Raw genomic sequence first — 26635 nt, 5'->3', positions numbered from 1 at the left:
TATTAATTCCATTCACCTTCTGGCTTACTCTGCTTCAGTGGCCCCAGGCACCTGCTGGGCTAGGATGCTGATTGCTGGGGTTAAATGGGCATTTCTAACACATTCCTGAGTCCCTCTTTGCTGTTTTCTCTGGGAGTCATGAATTGTGGAGGAGCTGAAACACAGGCACCAGGGAACCTGTTGCTTATCTGAGTAGCAAGAGCTGAATTGAACAGCCCTCAAATTACTTCAGGTACTGACATTGGTTTTAGGCCTGTCTGTCACATTAGTCCAACAAGGAGCAGACCTTCAGAACCACTGAAGCAGCTGTATGCATCCTCTCCTGGCTTTGCAAATGATTTGATGTTGAAGATGGGTATGATATCAAAGACTTCCTGACTGAATTAGTGGAAGAATGCTGGGCTGAGGATAAAAAAATAACCAAACTCTGTGTGGCTCACACAGCATCAATCCCTGGCTGCACCTGCTTCCCAGGTGCTGTCCTCTCCTCCCTGCTGTATCCTGAAGGGCCCTTTATGAGGCTTTTTCTGCTACTGTAAGATTCGTCCGTATTTGCAGATATGAGGGCTACTGGTTAAAAAAAATGAATATACCAAGAAAACGCTGTGTGGTCCAGACGCAGCGTGGATTTGGTTTCTTAAGTGCTCTGGCCTGCTTTTATTCCACCAACTTCCCTTCACCAGCGCCTTGTCTCTGCAGCCTCAGCAGCCCTGGCCACGGAGCCACCAGATGGAGCTGCAGATCTCCGGCACTGCACTGGGAACCACTGGGACCAGTGACCCGTCAGCACTGGGACGGGACAGCATTCCTCACACGGGGGATGCCCTCCCTGCTATTTCTGTGACCAGCTGCTTCCCTGTAGCGTGGTCCCCCCAAAGCCCATGCTGCGTGGGTCCGGGACTGCTCTGTGGCTGAGAGGCTCTGATGAGTGCCTCTGCTGCGGCTCTGCCGGAGCTGTGCTCTGGTGAAGCTGATCCTGCAGCCTGGACCAGCTTCCCTCCCTCCTGTGCTGGGAGCAGCCCGCCCCTGCCCCGCCGGTGCTATGCCATGAAGTAAAGATCTGGCCAAGTTTCTCGCTGCCATTGCCCATAGCTCTCTTCTTTCAATGCTGAGGTTTTCCCAGCCCCAGTTACCATGGCTGGGCTGTCTGCAGCCTCCCCAGCCGCCCAGCTGCTGAGTGGGAACTCCCTCGCCTGTGCCTGAGATACCAACTCTGGTGGAGACTACATCCCTGCAGGGGATTTAGTCTGCTAGTCTGCTAGTCTGCTAGTCTGGTATTTTCCTGCTTGAGTCTCTCTGCTCTTTAACAAGGGCAGACCTATCTCTTTCAAGTCTCTAACACACCGCCGTGCTCCCCCATCCACGGCCTTGTATGAATATGCTCCTTTTTCCCTGGTCCCCTCCTCGCTGCTGCCTTCTTGCCTACCTGTGTCCTCATCCTGTGCAAGCATGTCCCCTCCTTCATGCAGCCCCTTCATCTCCTCTCCAGTACTCAGAGCCACCTGTGCATACATGGGCTTCTCAGCCATGGCTTCATTTTTGGGGTCCTTTCCAGGATACCCCTTTCCAACATGCAGTTGTGCCCATTACTAGTTTCTTAGCAAACTGCCTTCAAAATTCTGCTTTCTGTGGCTCTTGGCACTTTTGGGGTTCAGAGCAAGCACTCCTGGCCTGGCCAGGCCCCCCCAGCGAGCCCATCCCAGGGGATGAGGGAAGAAGGATGCTCTCCCTGTGGGTTCTGTGCAGGTCCTGTCTGTCCCCCTGGTCTCTTTGAGATTGGGCTCTGCTACAGCAACTCTCAGCTCGCGCCTGGTGCTCACAGCCAGGGACAGCGAAAAACTTCACCCAGGGATGTTTTGCTGGCTTTCCACCACAGCCAGACTGATAAATAGCTGTCTCCGCGCCTGTCTCCCTGGAGAGAAGCTCTCACCACTCTGGCAGGTTGCGAGGTGCCAGAAAATACGAAGCCCATTGTTAGTCTCCCTTTTCTCCTCGGCTGCCTGTTCCCAGCCCACCGCAGAGCCCGAGGGGCGCTCGGGGCTGGCGCTCGGCAGCCGCAGCTTCGTGAGCAGGGGGCGAGGGCTGGGCTGGCTCGGGGATTTCCCGGCAAAGCTATTGACGGCAGGCGGGGAGAGTGTGTTTATCAGTGATCTGTTAAAGGACAGCAATATTTTTTAATGTGCCCCAGGGCTGTCTGGGCTCAGATCCTACAGGCGATGGTTTAATGCTCAGGGGACCATGCCTTTATTTTGCTTATTCTCTCTCCTCTCCTTTACTCCTGTGATGTCTCTGGATGTGTTAGCGAGCCAGACCCACCACCCTCTTCCCTGCCATCAAAACAGAGGAGCCTCGTGCTGTTTTTCAGTTCTGTGCCATTGGAAAATAGGGATCAATAACCCAGCACAAGGGAGGAAACAGTCCCCATCATTTTAATCTCCCTCCAGAGTGTAGATTCTCACAGTCTCTGGTACAGAGATGTCTGGCAGAGTTTTGTCCCTGCCTCAGCTTACATCTGAGTTCCCTGCAGGTCCTCTGCTGTGAGGACATGCTCTCAGTCCAACAACTAGTGAGGATGGGCTGATTTTTCACATCTATTAAAGCAAAAGTCACACACCTCATATTTTTTTCCTCATGTCAATTGAATTCAGACTTAATTGCTATTCTCAGCAAACAGGTTGCAGCCCTCTCCTCCTGCCACTACCCTCATCTTCAGTGATGTGCTAAGGCTATAAATAATTGAAGGCAGGTCCTCCTCTGTTGCCCTTTTTTTGTGATTTGTATTCAGGGGCTGCTCAGGGTCTGTCTCAGCCCAAGAAGCTGCACAGGCCAAGGCTGAGCAGCCGTCGGAGTGAGGGATGGTGTGAGGATTCTCCTGGGAGTGCAGGCGTGCATAGCAGACATCAGCAACCAGACTTGACCGTGTTCCTCTTGGAATAAAAGCCTTGGAGCACAAGCTCAGTACATACAAAAGTTTTATTTTGTTCTCAGGAGGAAGACTGAGAGAACCATCCTTACCTGACACCAGATATTTTACAGAATGTAATATATATAAAAAAAGGAAATACATATATATTAAAAAATACCTTGCAGTTACATGACATAGCCAAGAGTACAGTTCATAGTGTATCTGCAAGTTCAACCATCCTTAGGCCTTCTGCTCCTCTACAAGTCCTACAACCGGCTTTTTGGATAATAGCAAAATGTCAGAGTGGTTCATCCACTGTTGGCTTCTTCCTTTCATGGAAAAACCAAAGGAGGAGGAGGAGGAGAAAGAAAGGTCTGAAGGAGGCTACAGACACGCAGAGAGCACAGCAGGTAATTTTTGCATGTTGCTTACAGCTATAGGAGGGCTTTGCTGGCAAATAGAAGAGAAGGTGTCCCTGCTGAAGGAAGGACAGCTCACCTGACCTTGTTCCTTGTTGGGACTTGTCTGCATGGGCCATGGAGGGAAGCTGGGGAGATATGAATACTTCTGGTGTGTTTGGTGGGTTTGAGTCAGTCTAGAAGGATTTGGACACCTGCAATAGGCCACAAGAGCCATGAGCAAACACTGAACATCACTGGTAACTTGTAAATCAGCTAGATCAGTGGCCTCAAAAGCAGTTAAAAGGGACTAGGTTCTTGCAAGAATGAATAAACTGTCATGCAGGACTAACCAGGCCCCTGAGAAAGAGATGAAAGCCAAGGAAGAATGTTTTATATGAAATCATTCTGCTGAAAATAAGTATTAGATACAGCCAATGTGAAGCTGTCTTGTAATGGAAAACTTTCCTTGGGAGGTCTGCTGTGGCTGGAAACCACAGAGCTAATCTCAGGGTGGGACTAGAGAGGGCTTCAAGTGATAGAAGACTGGAGAAATTTTTGTGGCTGGAGGTCAGGGTGATGCTGAGTCCAAACCCTGCTCCATGTCCTCGTGTCCTCTGTGGGTCACTCATCCCACATGGTGGAGTACAGGTATCCTGTTTGGGCTGGTGCTGTCTTGGCAGCCATGGCTGAAGTTTAGAGCTAAATGTGGATGCATCCTTACATCTTTGGAACCAGGTGGATATCATCTGAGATGCCACCAGGAAGGGACTTTAATTTGTATATAAAAATAATGGCAAACTCCTAGGACTTTCTCATTACTCCTTGCACAGAAAAGGGGCTCACCAGCACGGGGAACCTGTGAGGCCCAGGCCTGCCCACATGGATTTCCTGCACTGTCCATAGGCTCTGAAGCTCTGTAGTTGCATCTTTTGATGGATAGAATTGGCTGGAGAGTCCTGGGGGTAGGGACAATTCCCTGTGCACGGTACAAAGCTTTGGTGTCAGGGAAACGCTGCCTCAATTGCTGTGCCTTTTTCCTGGCTCGGAGGGCAGTTCCCTGGAGTGTGGGTGAGGTTTGCAGATGGGCAGCACATGCGGAAGACACCAGCTGAGATCCTGTCCTTTGCCCCCTCCCTCCAGCTCCCTAGCAAGCATTTCCTAAGAACGCAAGCAAAGGGATGGGGGACCAAGCGAAACAAATGACCTGGCAAGGGCTTGGCATGCGTGGAGTATCGTGGCTATTGCTTGCGAAAGACCCGAGTCTGGAGCACATTAAACAATAACAACAAGAGGAAAGGGAGCCACGGTGGCAGCAGGCTGCTTAGTCACTCATCTCTCCAGCTCTGGGTCCAGAAGTGTCCATCTCTCTGAGGAGCCTGTTTTCTGCTCCACCCAGTCCACATAGTTAGAGACCTTGGTGTACACACCATACACCTGCTTGCTGCCGCACTCCTCCGGGCCACCCCATGAGACCAGCCCTTGGGCCACCCACCTCCGCGTTCCTGGGTCCTGGATGACGAAGGCTCCCCCGCTGTCTCCCAGACAAGTGTCCTTCCCCCCCTCATAGTAGCCAGCGCAGAACATGTTCTCGGTCACGCTGTAGTTGCCTGAGCGCGACTCGTAGCTGGTCTTGCACTCGGCGTGCAGCACCACAGGCAGTTTGACGTACTGCAGGATGTCAGACAGGGTCCTCATGCCTGAGCTGATGATCTCATCCACCGTGATGTTGGGGTTGGAGATCCCCCAGCCAGCCACCAGCCCCAGCGTGTTGGGGTGAGGCCCCTCCAGCTCATGCTCAAACTGGGGCAGGCAGACAGGCATGACATACTTCCCCATGGTCACCTTCTCCTTCAGCTTGACCAGTGCGATGTCGTGGTTGTAGTTCTGGATGTCAAACTCCTCATGAAGGATGATCCTCTCCACCGTCCTGTTGACAGCTTCCATCTTGTTCCTCACATCATGAAGGGCCAGATAGACGGTGACGTGCTCCTTGGAGACGGGGATGACGGTCTTGTCCCGCCGCTGGGACCGGAGCACGTGGGCGGCCGTCAGCACCCAGGACTCTGACAGCAGGGCCCCGCTGCCGAACCATTTGTCGTTGGGCACCCGGGACATGTCCTCCACCACAATCAGGGCCTGCCAAGGGAAGAAGCCGGGCTCCGCGTTCCGCCCGCCGATGATGCGCTTGATGATGCCGGGCAGAGGACGAGCTGGCCGGCCACACACTGGGGACAGAAGGAACAGGACAGTTACTTCCAGCTTATTTATTTAGGCAACAAATGAAAAAAAACCCCAAAAACAAACCCTGTAGGTTATGCCACGTGGTTATCTTCCAACCAAACTCTCTCTTTTGTCCTTTTAGGTTTTGTTTTTCTTTCCATTTTCAGTTTCTGGAGTGATTTGGCTAGATCTACACAATTTAAGAAGCAGAAAGGCCAAATGAGTAATCTTGTAGCCTCACTGTAACCTGTGAGCTCACCCAGCCCTTCCCAGACCTTTCAGGCACTTGCCTGACTCCTGCTCAGTGTGCCAAGAGACCCAGGGGAATGATGGTGGGAGCTTGACATCAACCCAGTCTCACCCCTCACTCTGAGACCTGTCATGAGGTCTGTGTTCTCACAGCCATGGCATTTGTCCTCCTGGAGCTGCTGTGGCTGGAGAAGGCTTGGCCATAGGACGTTGCCTAGCACCATGGGCTTTACTCCTGCATCTCATCACTCACAATCCTGACAGCCAGAAAAAAACAGACCCTCTCTGCTCAGCTCTTCAACAGACCCAGAATTAATGCCTGAAGAGCCCTGACATGGTGCCTGCTTTGCTTGCAGGAGCTTTATCTAGACATGGTGTTAGGAAGACAAGAGAATCAGGATGCTGAAGGTGTCTCTAAGAAGATGGACAGGGTGGGGAGGGACAATCCTGTCCCCAGGGATCTAAAGCCTTGGGACATGGCTGTTGGTGGTGGGGCTGATTCCTGCCTGTGGCAGCATTGTGGAGGAGGATTCTCAGGTGGGTTGGGGATGCTGATGTCACTGGGAGGTTGTGGGAGTCCATTTGGGCTTGTCTTACATCTGGAAGAGTCCTGAACCACAGCAACTCAAGTGCTGTTCTCATCCCTCTCAGTCTGCAAAAAATCCCCATATCCTCCATGGAAAGTGCTGGAACTGCCTCAATGCCACCTGTGCTGTGAGGGGAGGATGCAAAGCCTCACAAACAGAGGGTCTGAACCCTCAAGGTGGTGGGGTCAGGGTGAGAATCAGTCTTGGAACCAGGACAGGAGCACTGGAAGCTGATAATGTGGATTTGTTGAGGCTGGGGTCTGTCTCTAGAAAAAATGTAACTCTAGCATGGAGGGATCATGGTGAATGTGTCTCTGTGTGTGCTCCGCACCTCTGTCATTCCCAGTGCTGAAAGGAATAGAAAACACGCTCAGGAAACGAATTCCTGGGTCCCAGCCCAGCTGCTCTGCTGCACTGAAGCTGACGGCTGTCCCAGGGAGATGCTTTTAGAGGAAGTACATCCAGCCAAATATTTGTTCTATTAAATTACATATCAAAAATGCTGACCAGGCTGCAAATGCTCCCACTAATGGCAGAGGCAGGCATGGAGCAGCCTGGAAGAGAGGCTCCTATTGATGGGGAGGTGCGTGAGACAGGGGAAGATCTGAAGAGCAGCTGGCCAGCTGCTGCCTGCAGATGCCGATCTCAGGAGAGCGTCACCCTCTCTCTGGGATTTTCCATTTTCCTGAAGTCTTTCTGACTCCTGTCACTAATCACAAGGCCTGGAAATGGCCCATGAAAGCAGCTATGGCCCCGAAGCTGTCCCTGTATGCTCCCGGCTCAAATTAGTTCAGGCTGAAACATCAAGCAGCGATGCACAGAGCAGCTGCCACAACAAGAGCAGCCAGAGCCCTGGTCTTGGAGTTTTGTGGGATGCAGGGAATCTTAGGAGTCCTTCCTTTAGCCTTGCAGTGTCTCAGCATGGCTGGAGAGCAGATACCCTCCATTGGCTGGGCCAGTGTCTGAACCCCAGGGTGGTTGCAGCTGCAGCTGCTGCACAGCAGCCGGATCCCTGCACCCCTCTGGAGAGCCACTGCTGCACATCCCATTACAATCCACACCCAAGCTGCCTCCAGGCCCCTGATGTGCCAGCCAGCCTGGCCCCATGCTTGGCTACAGCCAGAAATTCTCCCAGAGAATTTTGTTTAATCCCGAGCAGGTGCCTGGCCTGGAAACTTGCTGGCTGCAAACATTTCTGCCACTGCTCAAAGACTTGGAACTTTTCCTTCCCTGTAAAGCAGCTTCTGGAAGGCTTGAAGAGGTGATAATTGCTACTGGATGTGTACACATCCAGTGCAGATGACAGCCAGGTAAAGTTCTGCTCTTGGCTAAAACCACCTCCAGGGATGCTGGGGGCTGAACATGGCCAGTGGGATGCTGGTTTCCTTGTGGGGGAGTTTGGGGAGCCCAGACAGCTGGGATGGCTGTGACCCCGGTGCCACCACTGCACCCTGACAGTCTGGGCCTGCTGAGATAGCCTCTGTCCCCACCACCCTCCTGGCCATGCATTGTGGCACTTGGGATGTATAGCTGGCACTGTCACCAGGAGCAGCGTGGCAGCAGCCCCTCCCTGTGTGTCCCTGCGTGTCACCCTTGGCTGCAGGAACCAGGCAGCCAGCAGCAGTACCTGGTCGGCAGGATGGCAGCTTGGTCCCCAGCTCCTCACTCCTCCACTGCCCCAATGCATCGCACGTGTAGGTGGCTGGAAGAGAGCAAAGTGTTAGCTGAGCTCTGGTCCTGGCGTGAGGGACTGTTCTTTCCAGTGAGGAGACCTTGCCCAGCTGTCAGGGCCCTTTGAACCCTTTTTCAGAGCAGGAAGTGACCTCCCTTTTTGTGCTCCATTCCCGGGGGACCATGGTAGCCCTGCCCCCATGCAGGGACATGTCTCCATCCTCCATTTCATTGCCTTGAGCTGTCTGGAGGGCTGTGCTATAGCCTCAGCCTCTGCTGGCAGCTACCTCCACATAAAAATGCTGCCAATGCCCATTCTGCTAATTCTTATGTGATGCTGGGACCATATGCAGGGAGATAAAAGCAGGGAGACAAGAATGTGAAGAATTCTTTTGGCTTCTTGCTGAGGGAGGAGAAGGGAGAAGGGCTGGGCTGTGTATGCACCCTTTCCACTGTCCAGAACTGAGTCTGGAGGGTACAGAGCACTGTGGTGCTTGATAAACCACCTTGTGGTTTTTCTGTAGTTATGCACCAAGGGGGCTGACAGGATAAACTCAGTCTGAAATGACCCCACTGCTGTCTGTTCAACTTTGTCTGTGCTGAACATTTGGGTGCTGGGATAAGCCTTGCAGTGCCCTTCCAGAGGCTGCTGGACCTGGTGCTCTCTCCAGTAGCAGCTCCTTTCACAGAGACAGAAAATCCTGTAGTCCGCAGGGAGCAGATGGCAGGGTAAGAAGGCAGAACACCCACACTGCTCTCCCAAGGCTGTGAAACACTCAGGCAAAGCAGCCAGCAGGGCCAACTCCATCCTACCTCGTTGTGGAGCAGGATTTGTCCAGTCTGGCAGTCCAGGCAGGGCAGACAAAGGGTTTGGTATGTGTAGGCTACACCCACAGCCTGCTGCTTGTAAAACACCCTGGAGCTGCCATCCCAAGCTCCCCCCACTTGCATCCCATGTGCCCACCCTCACTGTGCCGTGGGGACATGGCCTGGCCCCACTGCTCACCGGTGCTGTTGGGGGCCATGTGGTAGTAGGGGTGCTGGCAGTGGTACTGGATGGCTGCTTGGTAGGTGGTCAGGTTGTTCCTGGTGGAGAAGGTGACAAAGCCATGCTCCAGCTCCGGCGGCGCTTTGCAGTCAGCAACTGAAAGCCAACACAGAAGGGGGGTTGAACCCTGTGCTGTATCTTGGGGTGTTCAGCCAGCCAGCAGGCAAGGCAGTGCTGGCCTTTGGCATGGGATGGTGGTCTTGTAGGGCGGACCAAGGGCCTGTATAATGCTCTATCCCTTTTCTCTATGGCACTGCAGGAGGCTCTGTCCTGGCAGGGCAGCCTGGCTCTGTGAAACCCTCCCAAGGCCACCCTGCACAGGCAGATCATGAGTGTGACTGTGGAACACCAGCAGCATGTCCCACCCCCAGGCTGTGTGACCAACACCGCTCGCACTGGTGGAGGCCCTGGGCCCAGGAGCCCCTCCATGTAGTGCAAGATCTCTCTGCTACACCAGTGAGAGGAGAAACCTGTTCTGGCAGGTGAGGTCTGTTGTGAGATGGTCCCACAGTGTGTCTCTGCATTGTAGTGGTGTGCAGGGAGACGCAGGCAGTGATTCACCAGCTGTGCATCGGGGTGCTTCTCTTTGCTGAGAGCACAGCCCTGTCCTTCCTGCTCTGGTCTTGCTCACCGAACTGTGCTGATGAGCATTTACAGATCAGGTGGAACAACCCTGGGTCCTGGCTGTCCTGTGAAGGACACTGAGAGTGTGGCTTGGCTGGTCTGCAGGCAGGGGTGAGGCCTGTACGTGTGGGTGAGACCAGACCTGCTCCATCCCCCAAGACATCAGCAGATTTGGCTCTGCTTCACCAGTCCCTGGTCTTGACTAAGGGTGTGATGGAGTGAGATGATTTTTGGGGTGCCATTGCCCTTCCCCATGGCCTGTCCCATGGGTCCCTTTCTCCCCATGATCCCTCAGTGTGCTCTGCCCAGCCTCTCCCCACAGCTTGTCCCCCCTATTAGGCTTGTGCCAAATACTCCAGTGAGGACCCCAGGCTGTGGGAGGTTCATCTGCCAAATCCAGGGGTAACCTCCTTGGAGCTGAGCCTTCCTACCACATGGGCAGTTGACAGCATATTCAGGTGATGCTGTGCAGCCTTCCCCTACCCCATCCTGGGTGACCTGCCCCAGTGGAGGGCAGAAGCCAGGGTCTGATCCTGCTAAGAAATGCAGTGCTGTGGAGCTGGGTTCTGCTATGTTTAGGATGAGGGGTTGAGTAGGGAAATGGTGACTTTGCAGTGAGCAGGTCCTGTGGATCAGGGATGATGTGAGGTCTGTTGGTTCCCATGTGCTCCAGGATGTGAAGGGAATGAGGACAGCAGTCCTAACTGATACAGGCTAATAAAGAGAGAATTCATAGACATAGTAGCTGGAACCAGGGCTATGTGCCACTGCTCAGGATTGCCTAATTCCTTGGGTGAAAAAAGCCTGGTTTATGGCAAAATACTGCAGCTTACCATTCACCAGGGTCCCCTCCACTGTCTGTAGGGACAGCAAGTGATAGGATGAGTGTGTAGGTGCAGGCAGGCTGGGTGGAGACTCTGTGTACCTGTTTCCTTGCAGGAAAGACGGAATGAATGTCAGGGGATCATCCTGGCCTGCATCTGTGCTCTGGGCTTGTTTATTGCTGCAAGGCAGCATTCACTGGCCCACACAGCCCTGTGTGTCCCTCAGACCTGGGCAGGCCTGATGCCTGGAGAATGGACCTTTGTAGAGAGGTGTTGCTGCATCAGTGTCCCAGGTCCTGCCGACAGGGTGAGGGGAGAGCATTCGTTCTATAAGCCTTTCTAGAGTTTTCCCCCGGGAAAGGGGCATTTAGCATCTCTGTCTTTGTAGGACCAGAAGTGGACTGATGTCCCAAACACACACTTCCTCATCCTCCTTCCTTCCCAGCCTCTGGTCCACATGCCAGCACCCTCCTAGTGGAGCCTCCAATGACCCAGGGAGTCCAGGGTGTGTGCCCATGGCTCCTGGGGATGTGAATGGGGCCAGATACCAGGCTCTGGCCTCCTTCAGCTGCAGTCAGCCTGAGGCCAGTCCATCCTCACCTCTGCCAGGCCAGCTGTGGGGAGCAAAGGGGAAGTGGAGAAACATCCATCCCCCTGTCACAGTGCCAGGGCTCGGTGCCTGCAGGAAAGGGCTGGTGGTGCCAACCCATCCTCCAGGCCTCCTTGTTTGGGGGGTCTGAAAGGCACCAGGACTCTTGGAGAGAGGAGAGGAAGGAGTGTTTCTTATTTGTGACACTGGGCCAGTGAGGAAGGACATTGGGAGACTGAATCCAACCCACCAACCAACCAACCGGGCGGCCGTGCCACGATCCTTGCACGGCTGCCTCGGAGGGGGAGCTGAGGCTCCCCAGGAGACCGAGTGGAGAGGGAGGAATGCAGAAATGCTGGGAGCTGGCAGCAGCACATGGTCCCCAGGCAGCGGTGCTGGGGCCAGCTGGGGTCCCTTCCCGTGGGGCACTGTGTCAGTGGGAAAGGGGGACTCAATGCCAATTTCCTTCACCCTTCTTGAGATGGAGTTAACAAAGCACCACGTGTGGGGGTTAAGAGTGCCATGCCGGTTAGACAAGCCACAGAGATGGATTTGGCAGCCAGGCCAGTGGAAAGGGAACCTGCCCTGGGTACTGGACAGATCAGAGGGGCATCGAGACAGGCTGCCCGTCGGGGCGGCACGGCCGGCGCCAGCCTCACGCGGCCACTTGCTCCGAGCCGGCTCTTCCCTCTGTCTGGTTGTCGGCTCTATCTGCAGCTGCACCGAAAGCAGAGGGGAAGGAGGAGAGCAGAGAGAGAAAGCCCAATTAGTAGATGAGCAGAGAGAGACATGCAGGAAACCCAGCCCCCAAAACACCAGAAATCATTAATGAGCTCCCAGTGAGCCGTGCCAGGGTGCCGTGGATGCCAGTGGAGCCATGGCCCTGCTGGGGACCCCTTCGCTCTGTGCAGCCAGGGCAACCTGGGGGCATTGGACACAGGTGTCTTTTTAGCCTCTCCAGGCTATGGAGCTGGATTTTATCCACTTTGCTGAGAAGTCTTCTATTTTCTGCATTGTTTGTGCCCTGCCTCTCACAGACATGCTGGGGAGGTGTGAGTCTTTGCAGTCTGGAGGGCTAAATTTCCTATTTAGGGGCTTCTTTGCTTTTCTAAGACCAAAAAGGTCTTAGAAATTTAGTATGATGAGTCGTATTGCACAAGAAGGAAATAGTTCCAGCCCAGCTGAAACAATGCAGGTAATAATTTAAATTTTCTCAAAAAAAAAAAAAAAAAAAAAAAAGAAAAAAAGAAAAAGGATTTTTTTTTTTTAAATGGTGTTAAAAGTACCTAGATTTTGTTCTAATTTTGCACAACGCAAATTTTTCTCTGATCTCTGTTCAAGCTGGATAAAATCAATAGGAATCTGTGGTAGTGAGTGTTGGAGTGGGGAGTTCCTCAGTAGGGCAGAGGCATCACTGACTCCAGTGGTTTTTAAGGAGACCTTTCAGGTACTAATCTATTTATGAAGTCTGAGAGGCTCCCAATTTCCATTTGGCTTGAAAAAACATGAATTAGAACTCCAGATATACTGTATCTGCCAAGGGAAGATGCACAATATTATTAAAAGAAAAAGAGTCTGCCCAGATGAGGAGAACCTGGATCCCAACACCACTAGACAGCATCCTCTCCTGCCTCTCCTGGAAGGACCTGGGACAATCTCTGACCATGTTTGCTGCTTTTCTCCTCTCCAGGCCAGCCTTACAGCACTGAGTAGCAGTGAGAGCCTCCCTGAGCTCTGAGAGGTTTGGGGGAAAGGGAAAAGGTGTGATCAGGTACATCTCCCGAGCCCCAGCTGAGAGAAAAACTGGGTTAGATGAAAGAAGATTATCACCCTTCCTTTCAAATGGTATTTCTTTTCTTCTTTCCTTTTCTCCCATTTTAAGGTTTGTAAACATTTGGACCTTTTTCTCTCCCCGCTCACTTACTTGAGCAGTGCCCAGTTTAGGCTGGTACCTGGGACCTCTCTAATGCCCTGCATTTTAATAGCCTCCATTGGAAAGGAAATTTGAACCAGGAACTAGATTATCCCACACTGTCCCAGGCTTACCTGACAGAGACAGTTCTCAAGAGCCAGGCTTGCTCTTTCTTTGACAGGGAGACAGCAAAGTGGCTCACAAATCAAGTTATATGAGTAATCTAAATAAAAGCACCAATCTCCTGCTTGTGGCATTTGGCCTGAGCCCCGTCATGTTATCCAAGAAAAAGCCAAAAGAGCTTTGCAGGGTTACGTAGGCTCTCTGGCTGGGTTCGTGTCTCTGAGTAAGGAACTCCACTCTGGCAGGGCAGCTTCCATTAGCATGAAATGATTTTGGCAGGAAAAGGACATTGGCAGGGTAGGGAAGGGTGTCCTTACTTTTGCAGATAGGGATCTTGTTACTCCATGTGCCATCCTTCAGACACTCGATCTGGAAGGAGTCACTTTCCACGTTATCCTGTGCAAAAGGTACCAACAAAAAAACCACAAAACCTTACCATTGTTCAAGGCAAAGAAACAAATCTCTCAATAAAAAGGGAATTTCTTGGTGATTTAGTCAAGTTATATCCAGCATCCCCTGGAAGAGAACTTTTTTAGCTAAAAATTGCAATAAAATCATAATGAAAAACTTGAGGAGTTTTCTTGCTGCCAGCAACTCAGTGGCATGCTGAAAGCCAAAGAACTGGAGTCACTTATTCCTGTTGTAAATGACGAGATGGATAAGGAGGCAGCTCTGCATGAGGATGGGACTGGGAGGAGATCAGAGAAATACCCAAGTCCGTGTTGGAAGTCAAAGTGGGCTACTGGCTTGGAGGGAAGACAGCCACCCCATGAGTCAGCCACTCTTTCTGTGGTTCTCAGCTGTTTCCCAGAGAGAGCCTGCCAAAATCCTGCCCCCCTTGACTCGCTGAAGCTGTCCCCAAGTCCCCGAGGACCTCCCAGGCAGTGGAGGCTGGCCTCTGCAGGGCTACTGAGACAGTGCCCACTGAGGTGGGGGGCAGGCAGAGCCCTGGCAGCTGCCTCAGAGCTTTTGCTGAGCTTTTCTCTGGCAGAGGTGCCAGGCCTGACCTTTTACGAGTTTACTGGCTCAGGAGGGATGCTGAGAGGTGGCTCAGGGAAATGCTATGTCCTCTTTTCCTCTGTGTCTTTGGAAAGAAAAGGTGTTGGCTGTCAGGGAAGGGGTTTTCCTTGCCCCTGGGAAGGGGGTGAGGATGATGTGTGATCGTGTTCACTCTGCCAGACATGCAATGGCTTTGAGAGGAAGTATCCTCTTCTTCCTACCCATATTCTCAGCTCTGTGTTGTCAATCCATACCTTCAGCACTTTGTATCCAGTGTTGCAGCTGATGACAACCTGGTCTTTGAAGGTGTACTTGGCTTGAGAAGGTTCAATTTTCCCATTGATCGGTGGTTGCACCAGTGGGCATGGGTTTCCTTTGAATAAAAAGCAAATTAAGTTAAACAGAGGAATAAATGGAGCAAATGTAAAGCCCCAGCCCTTCCACCCAGCCCATGTAGCAGAATTTGAGCACCTCTGCCCTGCTTTCACTCTTAGTCTACACTGGCATGGCTCAGCCAGGCTCTTTTAGAAGGCATGGAGGCTCCATGTCTTTCTTTCAGTCTGTAATTCTCTGGCTTTGAGCATTACAAATCTGGGAGCTAATAACAGTAGCTTGTGCAATTATCCTGCCCAAAATTGCTCTGCTTTACAATATGGTCTTGTTTCAGAGCCCAGTTGTTGTAGGGTAAAAAAGAACCCTTTGGAGGGAGGGCTCTGTATTATTTTATGCCTTCCCCATCATGATTTCTGGAACAGATTCTTGCTGGAGACAGGATCATGGACCACTAAACTCATGGTGTTCACCTGCAGGCTTTATAAAGCCCTTCCTGTTCCCAAGCCCAGAAAACAGAGGAAAGCAGCAGGAGTTACCAATTGCTGTGTATGACAACTTCCAGCCCCTGTTCTCTCCAGAGTTGTCACTGTGGAAGCGGATCTGCACGCTGTTGGTTTGGGTTTCAATGCGTCCTGGGGACTTTTCTCCACAGAAAGGTCCAAACTCCTTTTGACCTGCTTTGATCTGCCAAGGCAAAGATGAGTGGGTGATAGGAGGGGGCTCTTTGATCCCTGAGGCCAGTGGATGGGGCTGAAGTGGGGTTTAAGCACCATGTGTTGGGGGGATGTGAACAGAAAGAGGGTCACCGCCGGCTAGAAGGGTTACAAGCAGATGTGGTAAGAGACACGGGGTCAATAGAGCACAGGGCTCATGCTGATTCCATCATCCCTGCTTGGACTGGGGTGATTTTGATCCCATCACCAGAGCACATAAAAGGCAAGAGGTGGAGTGTGCAGAGCCCAGCTCACCTTGATGTGGTCATATGGACAGGTCACCTCGGGGTGGTCTTCCACATCAAAGCTGTCCTCGAAGTTCAGGGTGATGAAAAAACCCTCCTCCAGCTCGATCCGGTACAGGCAGTCTGAGCTCTTGGGGTAGGGGCTGGGGAAGTCGGCGCTGGTGATCACCCCACTCCTCTGGGTGTAGAGGTTGTCACTGCACTCCACTGAAACACAGCCATGGCTCCATCAGGGCCCTGACAGTCATGTCCCAGCCCTGACCATACTCAGGAATCCTCCCAGAGGAGTGGGGTCTGTTGGGTGGATCCATGGATCCCAAATATGCATCCATGCAGGGAGAATCTCACACAGCCAACTTCTAAATATGCTCATGGCACAGAAGCCTTGGGCTGAGGGCTAGTCCCAGCTAATCTACATGATGCAGATTCAGAGCAGGGACTAAACCTTTTAATTTCTGTGACTTGAGGAGGTCTATAGAGCTTAGCTGAGGAGCACAGCCCCTGGGAGAAGGAGTCCCAGACTACTGGTTTGTAGAGGAAGAAGCACCCCATCCCTCCTGGCAGCAAAAAAGTGCTGTCTTGCCTGTGCTTGGTAGGTGTGATGCCTACCCAGGGACCCTCTGTGCCCATCCCTGTGCCAGGGCTGTGCCTGTGGTACCTTTGCAGGTCCTGTTGTCGGAGTGGAGGATGTAGCCGAACCTGCAGGAGCAGTAGTACCCGCCGATGTAGTTGTGGCAGTAATGGTCACAAGCCAGCTCCTCATCACTCTTCTCCAGACACTCATCCACATCTAGAATGGAGTTAACAAGGAAGGGAAGTCACCCTGCAGCTGTCCACATGTCACTCCTCATGGGGACATTTGCCACAACACCAAGAAATCTGTTATCCCATCTGGTGGGTCGCATGAGCACCCAGTGAGTCCCACATGGCCCAAGGGCTGCACATGAGTTCTTCTCTTGCCAGGGAACCCAAGGCTGACCTGGGATGTGGTCCCTGCAAATCTGGTTCTGTATCCTAGCAATCTGGCCATGCAGGCTCAAATGCTGCTTACCCACAGCGGTGTAATGGGCATCAAAGCCGGTGAAGCGCTCCTCGTTGGAGAAGTCAGACCTGAAGGTGAGCCCCATGTAGGGCCCTGGTGACAGGATCACTTGCTGCCCTGGAGCCTGCTCTGTGTCCGTTGTCTCCCTGCCACAGAAGGTTGCCAGCTCCTGGTCCTCAGTTTCAATCTGTTAGCAGAAAGAAGGGGTGAGCCTGGAGAGCCTGCTGTGTGTTCCCTGGGGAGGTCAGGCTGGGATTAGAATCATCCTCTGTGTCCAGGAGCTCACACCTCTGCCTGTGCCTGCCCAGGCTGTCCCCTGCCAGGACTCCCCAGTGTCTCCATGGGGCACAGGGACTCAGGTCTGCCTGTTCTGCCTGGAGGCACCTCTGAGGGAGATGCCAAGAGCAGGTGTAGGGAGGAGCTGGGGGGTGTAAGGGGAGGATGCAGGGTGGGAGCCCATTTGGGAGGTGGGATGAGGACATGGGGCTGCAGTGCAGAAGAAGGGGTGTGAAAATCAGCCCTGGGCTGCCTGTGTCATTCCCACTCAGAGCTGGTGGTACCTGAGATGCTTCCCCTCACCTCTTCCCATGGCTCAAACACTGATCCAGACAGCAAGCATCTGTGTGAGTGGCCTAGAGGAGTCCCTGCCTATTGGTTCTGCATCAGCTCAAAGCAGCAGCTGTAATTTGTTTCTGTTCCCTGGGCTGCCTTGGACAAACTTGGTCCTGTCCCTCCCACCCAGGCTCTCTGTCTGGCTCCAGAGCTGTAGTTCCAGGCACTGCTGGGACTCTGACCATGCACCCAGAGGGCTGAGGAATGGGAATGATGAGCCAGGATGCCCTATTGTCATATCAGCACATTCAGTAGTCTCTGTGTGCATCCCTTTAAAACACTGCCTTATCTGTGCCTTAAACTACTGTAATCCCTGCAGAAAAACTTTCAGTTTTCCCTGCAAACCCTCTCCTTTCCTTTATCATGGCAGTTTTCTCCAGCATTGATCCACCTCCTTCTCCTACACATCCCATCCCCAACCCCTGTCTCAACCCCGACCTCTCCCAGGCCGTTCCCAGCACCCTGCCTGCTCTCCCCCAGGGGATTTGAATATGAATAAGCCTCGGCAGAGGAATGTGATGAACACCACCAGCCAGCCCACCACCGCTTGAGCCAAGCCACCACTATTGCTGCTGTAATGAAGTCCGCAGCCCCCCAGCACATGCCTGGGGAAAATAGTCATCTGCTCTGGGGCCCATGGGGTCCTGGAGGTGTTGGAATGCTGTCCCTGGCTTGCTTGGCCTCAGCAAGATGAGACCCTTCTCTGACTCCATCCCTTGCACCTAGAGACCCTCAAGATGTGCCTTCTGGGGAGGGTCTGGGGCTGAGAGGGAAATTTCCCAGAGCTGAACAAACAGGCGGAAACTCGTTCACACCAGGGAAAGCCAACATGGAAATGGCAACTCAGCATGCCTTGACATTGCCTCCAGATATTTTCCATCCTCTCATACAAGCTGGAGCTGGCCAGAAAAGAGAGACACTTTCCGATGATAAATTTTGGGAATTTTGAGAAAAAACACGCACCCTGCTTTGGGGACAAAAACCCAATTGAATTTTTTTTTTTTTTTTGTTGTAGCAGCATTCTGGGGCAAAAAAAGAAAACAATTTGGGCTCCATCTGGTTTCAATCCCTTTGAAATATACTGTGGTGCTTTAGAATTGCTTTTAAATCTGAAAGATTGTTTTGAAATGAAATAGTGTTTCAGACTGAAAAACGGGAGTGCCACCACCAGAAGCGAAGGAAAAAGGCATTTCAGCCCTGAGGTGCAGACTTAGCTGCACCAGCACGTGGGACACAGCCTCTTCCACAGAAAATGCTTTTTCTTACGGAAGTCTGTGGGAAGGAGGAATTTCCAGCCAGCTGCTCTGTGTGGGGATGGTGGGCTGTCACCTCTGCCAGGGCTCAAGAGCCACCGTGTGGGTTCCCATTCCTCGCCTTCAGCCCCAGAGAGTGCAGGACTTGCAGTACAGCATTCCTGAAGTGCGGGAAAATCTTCCCAGTGCCCTGTGTCTCAGCTGGAGGATGCTCCAGCCAGCCCCCAGCATCCCTGGATGCAGCCCTGGAGCAGCAGGATGGGCCCCGGGAGAGCTGTGCTCTCCTCACTGGAGGTATCCACAGCCCCTTATCTGAGATGGGTCCCATGCCCCAGCCACAGGGAGCAGAGGCAGCCCTTCAGCAGTAAACTAAACAGAGAGGTCATCATCCCTGGTTAATATTTGCTGCTTCTGCTGGGGACTGTATACTTTCTTGTAGATCATTTACATCCAGCGAGCAGGCTGGTAATTAAATCCTGGTTGTTTGTTTGGAGTTTCTCTCTCTCGGGTCACGATGTCGACGTTTTCACTAGAGAAGATGTGTCCCTGAGGGAAATATCAATTGCCACAGATAAATTCCCTATAAAAATACGCTGAAAGAATCCTCCTTTGAAAAATAAAATACAGCGACACCCTTATGCCTTAAATTTACCCTTGCCAATGCCTCCTGCTGTCTTCCCCGTTTCTTCTTGCATCCTCAGTACCTCATTAAGACTTCTGCCTTTCTGGATGGAGGCAGATTGGAGTCCCTCTCTGGCCATGGCTCTATGCCTCTGCATTTTGGCTGGTGCTGTGTCTAAGGGGTGTCCCAAGCTGCGGGACCCCTCTCTGCCCCACACTGATTCCCCCCTCGGGGGCAGGAGCTGGGATGCCCTGGCTGGCAGGAAAAAGAGGGCTGCCCCAGGGCTGGGCTCTTGGGGATGCCGGGAAGCACTGATGCTGTGGAGGTGCCTCCTGCAGCCAGGGGGTTAATGAAATGCCAGAAACACCGAGGGGAATTTGGCCCGGCACTTCGGTGTCTGCTGCCGGAGAGGAGCAGGCAGTCGGCAATACGGAAACACAGCCGCCACCAGCCCCCCCTCTCCAGCCCTCCAGGAATGCACTAATTGGACTGATGAAGGCCAAACATACCACTTGTAATATATATAAATGGCTCATTAGGCAGAGAAATCGCAGCGCTGGGCTGAAGACACTGGGAACATGACATGGGGAGGAGACGCTCGGAGCCAGGGCAGGGCACGGTGGCCCCCGCAGAGTGGCAAAAAGGCAACACCCAGAGCAACGGGGCTTTTCTCTCACAATGCAGCTGCTGCTGAGTGCTGCGAATGAAGCAGGGACAGCCCCTGCAAAAGCCTACATCTAAGTGTCCTGGAGATCTTCTCCCCAAGATACATCAATGGTCCTTTCATACACAAACATGAAATTTCCCTGAATTTCCATGGGAACATAGGTGGCAGCCCTGCCATAGGTGACAAAGGAGGATGGCTGCTTTCCTGTGCTTGTGGATTTGGCTTGGCTGTCCCCTCCCGCATGGCAGCTGTACCCACATGCTCTATTTCTGGGCAAGGCTTGTTCCCTGGAGAGGCTGGGGGTGAAAACAGACCCAGGCAGGGGGTGAAAAGAGACCCTGGTCTTCCTCCTCCCCCTGCACTGTCCCCAGCGGCACAGGGGAGTGGCCAGTGCCATCAGACACCCTCTGTAGAGACCTGTTAGGATGGGGAAGACAAGCAGCGAAGCCCTGGGCTCTCTCTTCTCCCAGCTGCCTCCTGGGGATCCAAGTGCTCCTTTTGGAGTTTTGAATCCCCACACTCCCACGGAACGAATGACCCTCTGGCTGGGGCTGGCTGACAGGACCAAAAGAGGATGCTTTCCTCCTGAACCCCCAGTTCATGCCAAACCTTGGTTTGTGCTTTTTCTCCTTGTTTGAACAGAGGAAGGTGTACATGGGTCCTGATCACCCTTCTTGCAGTCCCAGGCTGGGCATGTGGTGCCCTGAATGAAAAACAAGCTTTTTCCCTGATCCTGCATTCCCCAACCAGTGCCTCATTGACTGGGTGTCCCCCATCTTCATTCCAATCAAGGCTGTAGCTAGCTGACAAGCTCTTGTGGCTGATTTCATTCCAGGGCTTGACTGAGTCATGTTCAAAACCTCATAGACAGGTCCCCAGGTTCAGATCTCTTAAGGAAGCTTGGAGATTTACTCATGATGGCCCCTTAGAATCCAGGATTTCATTGCCCATCTCCGTGCCACAGTGCTCCTCAGTGACACTGTTCAAGTCACTTAACCTGATTTTCTAGTCAGGGCTGTGGCTTTTTGGGTGCCTTGGGCCAGTGCTGCAGGCTTGCAAACCATGGTGAAACCCTCTGCAAATGAGGAACCCCCAAACTGCTTCCCTGTGGATGGTGATGAGCTGGGCAAAGCCTGCTGAGCAGCACAGCAAAAGGAAGGAGCAGGAAGAGGGCAGCCCAGGGTGGGTGGCTGCTCCATCCCTGTCCACATGCACCTGGCAGGTGGCTGACAGCAGCCATCCAAAACCTGAGGAGAAGCTGTATGCCATGTGCTGAGGCCCAGAGTTTGCCTTCCCAGCATGTGACTGAAGTTTTCTACCTGCATAGGGGGCTTCTCCAGGTGGATATTTTGGGGATAGCTGCTCCTCCCATTCCTCCTGCCTCACTTCCTTACTAAAGTGCATCTCCCCTTCTCCACCATCCCCATTTGCACAAACAAGCCTCCCATGCTGTGAGCACTTCTTTAGGATCCACATTCTTTTTATATATATATATATACACACACGCAAGTGTGCATGCGCATATATATAAATAAACAGCTATTGTTTTAATTAGCCATTGTTTCAGAGCTCTGGAAACTGTTCCCTTCTGCAGACCACCCTGAAGGCAGAGGTCTGTGCAGGTTTACAGCTCAGATCACCCTGAGCTTGCCACTTGGGATGAGCTTCTATAGTGCTTAAGAGCTCGGTGTGGGCAGCCAAGGAGTGTGGGCAGCAAAGGCCAGGGCACAGGCGCTTTTTGCCTGTCCTGAATTGAGTCTCCATCTTCTCAGCCCCTTTTTAACCTCCTTCTTATGGCAGCCAAGGTGATGAAAACCATGAACAAACAAGGTGTTTCTTCACACACAGAGGAATATAATAATATATTCACCCTGTCCAATTCTCTGGCAGGTGGTGCTGCAGAGATTAACGTTACCTATGAGCTCAGAAAGCAGTGGTACAAGTTCAGAGATGGGGAATCCATTGAGCACCATGGAACACAGAGAGCTGCCTGTGTTTCTGAGCTTCCTCACTGGCACCAGCAGAATATTACAGAGAAGCACCTGTATGTGCCAGGTCTATAGTTATATTCTACAGCCATGCACTGTGGCCTCTGTCAAAGAGGAGACTGACATTGTTTTTACACCTTGCACTAGTGCAGGCAGAGCTGGACACACAAACCCAAGAAGGAAAAGAGGCACGGAGTCATTCACTGCTCTCCTTAATGTTCTCTAAACCAGTGGTTTAGTAGCATCAAGATTGAACCCTCAGCCAGCAGAGTAACCTCTGGATCTCCTGTAATCCATCCATTTTCATCACTTTTCAAATGTAATTCTGTGGTGGAGGCTCTGCAAGCTGAGTTACAGCCCCGAGCAAATTTATACAGCTGAGATCTAAATCCCTGTGAAAAATACCGCCTTCTTATGGAAATCCAGGGGCAGGGAGAGCTGTGGTGCCAAGTTGGCACCATGGCCAAATAACAGAGAGCCTTATGAAAAAGGAAAAAAAGAGCAGGGGTGAAGGGTGGGAGGAGGGGTAAAGCTTAGAATGGGGAAAGTTTCCAAGAAATCCATTCCTTGAGCTTATTGGGGTTTTAAAGCAATATATCTCTATATATGTCCCTGGGCCCTTGTGCTTGGAGAAGATCCAGGAGAAGCAGAAAGAGCTAATCAAACCTCAATGAGAGCTGTTAGTAACAGAGTGAGTGCCAGCACAAAGGGGAAATTAAAGCAGGGAACAACAGATCCTAGAGGAAAAAACACACAAATGTTTGCTTTGTTTTCTTAGGGCAAGAATAAAACAATAATTCCAATTGTCTGGCAGCTAGCACCAGGGCCAAGTTCTGTGGTTCCAGACCTGGGAGCAAGCTCCACCTGCCTCTTGTGTGGAGGGGCAGGGTGGAGCTTGTTCTGGGAGATGATGTAAGGTATGTTCAGCCAGGCAACCTAGAAAGCACCTGCTTGCTACTGCTGGTCTGCCAGGAGCACCACACTTGAATATTTTCAAAGATATGAAGAGCTGCCCTTGTCCTGGATGTGAAGGAGAAGGGCTTGGAGAAACCTGTGGTGTAAAGGCAAGGTTTTGCTGCGGCACTGCAGTGTGAGGCCATCACAGTTTTGGGTGGGTTACCACCCAGCAGTGAAGCAGACTGAAATATTTTAGGTTTTGCCATGACAGCTCCCTGGAAACCTCCATAGCAGCCTCAAGCTCAGGTCTAACCTTTCCCTTTTGCTTCACATGGGGCTGGACAGGGTGTCCCAAGAGCCTGCAAAGTGTGGCCAGGGATCCAGGCTGGCTGCAAGAGGCACCCACAGCCATGGGTGACAAAGTGTGCCCAGCTCAGGGGTTCTCCTTGCTGGCATCAGAGTGGCACAAACTGGTGTTTAGCCACAGGTGTTTTATCAGCCCATAGGTGTGAAAATCCCATTGGGTGCAGTAAGAATTAGGTGCCCAAATACTTTCAGAAATTTGTTCCTCTGTGGGTAAGCTCTGACTCTGGTGTCCTGCTCACTGTTGGTCTAATGGATGCTGCCAGCTTACCTGTGTTCTCCCTGTGCTCCACTGGACTCACAGCTCCTGAGCCAAATAAAATGGGGAAAGCTGTCTTGTTCCCAGCTTTTCCAGCACTACTCTTTCTCAGCTGGCCAAGCTGTGTACCCCACCATCAGCCCTCAGATGTCACAGCTCACCTTCACATAGTCGTATTCACAGAGGTAGGATGACTCCAAGTCAAAGTGCATGAAGTACAACTTGATTTTAAATCCATCAGGCACAGAGATGTTCCACGTCATTTCTGAGTCACTGGGATAGGAGTCAGGGAAGTTGGGAGACTGGATCTCCCCAAACATGTCTGTCAGCTCCACAGCATCTGCCACACAGAGCAGCAAGGCACAGAAGGGCCAGGCCAGGGGGCACCTGGAACACACACGTGAGGAGATGAAATGAAAGTCTGGCAGTGACAATACCTGTGGAAGGCTCATCTCTTTTCCCAAGTGGATCGTGCAAGAGGAGGTACAGCACCATGAGCAACCCCTGGGAGGTGGGATCTGCATGTGGCCCCCATGAGGGGAAAGTCCCTTTGAAAGGTGGGTACCACAGGTGCCACAAGTGATGCAAAGGCACCTCCAGAGCTCCCAGCCAGCCAGAAGTGCCAGCAGGAGCTTGGTGTTTCCCGTGCTTCTGGGAGGAGCAGCCATTGGCAACACATCCGTTAACCAATGGAGCTCTGGTGGGCAAATCTTCATTTAATGGAAGAATAAACATAAGCATGCTTAATAAAATAATGATGCTCACTAAATCGATTTAGTGAAAGCATCATGACAATAACTGCTAAGTATCATTATATTATTATTATTATTATCATCATCATCATTATCATTATTACTACTACTACTACTGCTGAGCCTTATCCTGCCAAATTTGGATCATTACCTCTCAATAAACATCTTTGCAGCTGGGCAAAGATGGAACCAGGCCTCAGCTTTGCAGCCCTGCATGTTACACTCTACCTCTTCTTTTCTTTTCTTTTCTTTTCTTTTCTTTTCTTTTCTTTTCTTTTCTTTTCTTTTCTTTTCTTTTCTTTTCTTTTCTTTTCTTTTCTTTTCTTTTCTTTTCTTTTCTTTTCTTTTCTTTTCTTTTCTTTTCTTTTCTTTTCTTTTCTTTTCTTTTCTTTTCTTTTCTTTTCTTTTCTTTTCTTTTCTTTTCTTTTCTTTTCTTTTCCTTTTCTTTTCTTTTCTTTTCTTTTCTTTTCTCTTCGTTGTAATCTCTCTTCTCTTCTCTTCTCTTCTCTTCTCTTCTCTTCTCTTCTCTTCTCTTCTCTTCTCTTCTCTTCTCTTCTCTTCTCTTCTCTTCTCTTCTCTTCTCTTCTCTTCTCTTCTCTTCTCTTCTCTTCTCTTCTCTTCTCTTCTCTTCTCTTCTCTTCTCTTCTCTTCTCTTCTCTTCTCTTCTCTTCTCTTCTCTTCTCTTCTCTTCTCTTCTCTCTTCTCTTCTCTTCTCTTCTCTTCTCTTCTCTTCTCTTCTCTTCTCTCTCTTCTCTTCTCTTCTCTTCTCTTCTCTTCTCTTCTCTTCTCTTCTCTTCTCTTCTCTTCTCTTCTCTTCTCTTCTCTTCTCTCCAAAATAGAGAAGCACGCAGAGACTGAGATCCGTAAAACAATCAAACCCATCTTTTAAAGAAATCTTGGTCTGAAGAGTTTGTCCCAACATGTTACCAACTTATCTACCCCAGAGGAGGGCAGAGAGAACAGGTTAATCTGTGGTGGTCCAGCTCACTTCACGCCAGCCTCGAGCTTCATTTGACATGAAAGGGAGCACAAACTGAGTATTCCTCTGTGCAAGGAGAGAACACCACCCGTGCTGGAGGTGTGAACACAAAAGCCTGTGCCATTGTATAGGACCCAGAAAGAAGAGAGGACCTCAGGCCCTTTACACATAGTGGAGCATACAAAAGAAAAGAAGCATGCAGGAAATAAGAGCCATTAGAGATGAAAATTTCTAAATAGGCCTGGCAAAGGCTTGTAGGTGTGCAACAACAGACATTGGAACTACTCACACATACACGTACACCTGGTTTCAAAATCAGGGCTTGATTTAGATATGCTAGTGGGGAAATTGAAGCTGCATTAGTGGATTATTTTTAACCTGTGTTCTTTCAAAACCAGGGCAGTAAATTTCTGGGGTTCATTTGTGTAGTGCCACCACTTTTCTCAGCTCTTCGTTACAGAGAAAAGTAAGTGGGAGCTAAGAAATTTGGATTGATTTTTTCGTTCAAACAGAGTGAGGTTGAGCATGCCCTTTTCTGACAGCTTTTCTGAAACCACAAAAAGTGTGTGAAGGGAAAAACTGTTACTTCTCTAGTCAGAGTACATCCATGGGGCTGGATGCTGAGCTGGTGTAAATGGGCATCACCTCCTCCATTTCCATTTCAACAGGCTGTTTTCTTCTGCGGCTCTGCTTTCCCCGAAGCAGCGGAGGCAAAACAGCATCAAACTTCTTCCCCATGACAGGAAAGTCTTAACCTCATGTGAAAGTGATAAATGACCGTGCCATGTACAGAAGCGCATGCAGCAGGTCCCACCTCGCCCGTACCTTTTCCCCCGGCCGTGGCAGAGCGGTGCCCGTGCCAGGCTGTCCCTTTGGCTTTGCCGGGATGCAGGCTGGGCTGCGGCACGAAGCCGGGCCGTGAGCGTTGCCTCGTTCGCTCAGGGATCGGGAATTGGAGCCGCGGTCATCCTCGGGAATCCTTCCTCAGCAGGACAGCCCCCCCTGCCCGGCCGTGCCCTGACTCCGCCGGCTGCGGGAGCTCAGCCCCGCGGAGGAACTCACCTCATTTTGCTGCTGGGAGACTTTCCCGGCGGATTCGGTGCGGGGGATTGATGGCTCGCCTGCGGGGGACGGCTTCGCCTCTTTCCCAGCGCTCCGCTGTCCGCCTTATCTCTGTCCGGAGATTTGCGAGCGTGTGTGCGCCTATGTGTGAGTGCGTCTGGAGCTGTCTGGCATTTTCCATGCAGGTCACGCCTTCCCGTGCCTGCAGCCTTCCCCACATCCAGGCAGGCAGGCAGGCAGACCTGCCCGCATCCGAGCCCTCCTCCCCGCCCGCCTCTCCCTCCTCTCCGCCGCGGGGCTGCCCTGCGCTCCAGCATTCAGCCGAGTTTTTGTCTTCCCTAATCTCCAGAGTTTTGTGTGTGTGTGTGTGTGTGTGTATGTGTGTGCCCATGCACATTGTGTTTTCTCTCTCTTTTTTTTTCCCCCTCACAGCCTGCTTTGCCAGATGGCTAAAATTTGCCTCTCAATAGGGTCTGAGGCTCCAGCAAAAACAGAAGACAAGAATGTGTGAAAATCCCCTCCCAAAAACCTGTGCGGGGATAAATAGCTTTAGTGGTGGTGCTGCTGCTGGGACCGACGCTCAGAAATTGCTTTAAGCATCTCTGCTTAGTGCCGAGCAGCGTTTGGGATGGGGATCTGGCTTCCAAGAAACTTTGGAGTTGTGACAGTCTGAATAAAATGAAGCCCTAATTTGCA

General features: G+C 51.7%; 1 protein-coding gene across 3 annotated transcripts; it reads right to left on the bottom strand.

Moving 5' to 3' along the window:
- Positions 1 to 2955: 2955 nt before the first annotated feature.
- MASP1 (MBL associated serine protease 1) lies at positions 2956 to 26194 on the bottom strand. 3 transcript variants are annotated; one of them, XM_058843631.1, is made up of 12 exons: positions 25940 to 26194; positions 23308 to 23533; positions 16495 to 16672; positions 16102 to 16233; positions 15454 to 15650; positions 15022 to 15169; positions 14407 to 14525; positions 13471 to 13549; positions 9040 to 9177; positions 7990 to 8064; positions 4799 to 5531; positions 2956 to 3518 (listed from the first exon to the last, which is right to left on the bottom strand). In XM_058843631.1, the coding sequence occupies exons 1-12, from the start codon at positions 25942 to 25944 to the stop codon at positions 3290 to 3292; spliced, it is 2259 nt and encodes a 752-aa protein (XP_058699614.1). In that variant the 5' UTR covers positions 25945 to 26194; the 3' UTR covers positions 2956 to 3289. The 3 variants fall into 3 exon arrangements, with proteins under 3 accessions (XP_058699614.1, XP_058699615.1, XP_058699616.1); XM_058843632.1 differs by having other exon boundaries at positions 2956 to 5531; positions 25940 to 26193; XM_058843633.1 differs by lacking the exons at positions 2956 to 3518; positions 4799 to 5531; positions 7990 to 8064; positions 9040 to 9177 and adding an exon at positions 11294 to 11835 and having other exon boundaries at positions 25940 to 26070.
- Positions 26195 to 26635: the final 441 nt, after the last annotated feature.

Source organism: Poecile atricapillus, chromosome 8 (assembly GCF_030490865.1).
Source record: "Poecile atricapillus isolate bPoeAtr1 chromosome 8, bPoeAtr1.hap1, whole genome shotgun sequence".
Classification (NCBI taxonomy): Eukaryota; Metazoa; Chordata; class Aves; order Passeriformes; family Paridae; genus Poecile; species Poecile atricapillus.
The sequence above is the reverse complement of the archived record's forward strand: the minus strand, read 5'-3'. Positions and strand labels throughout refer to the sequence as shown.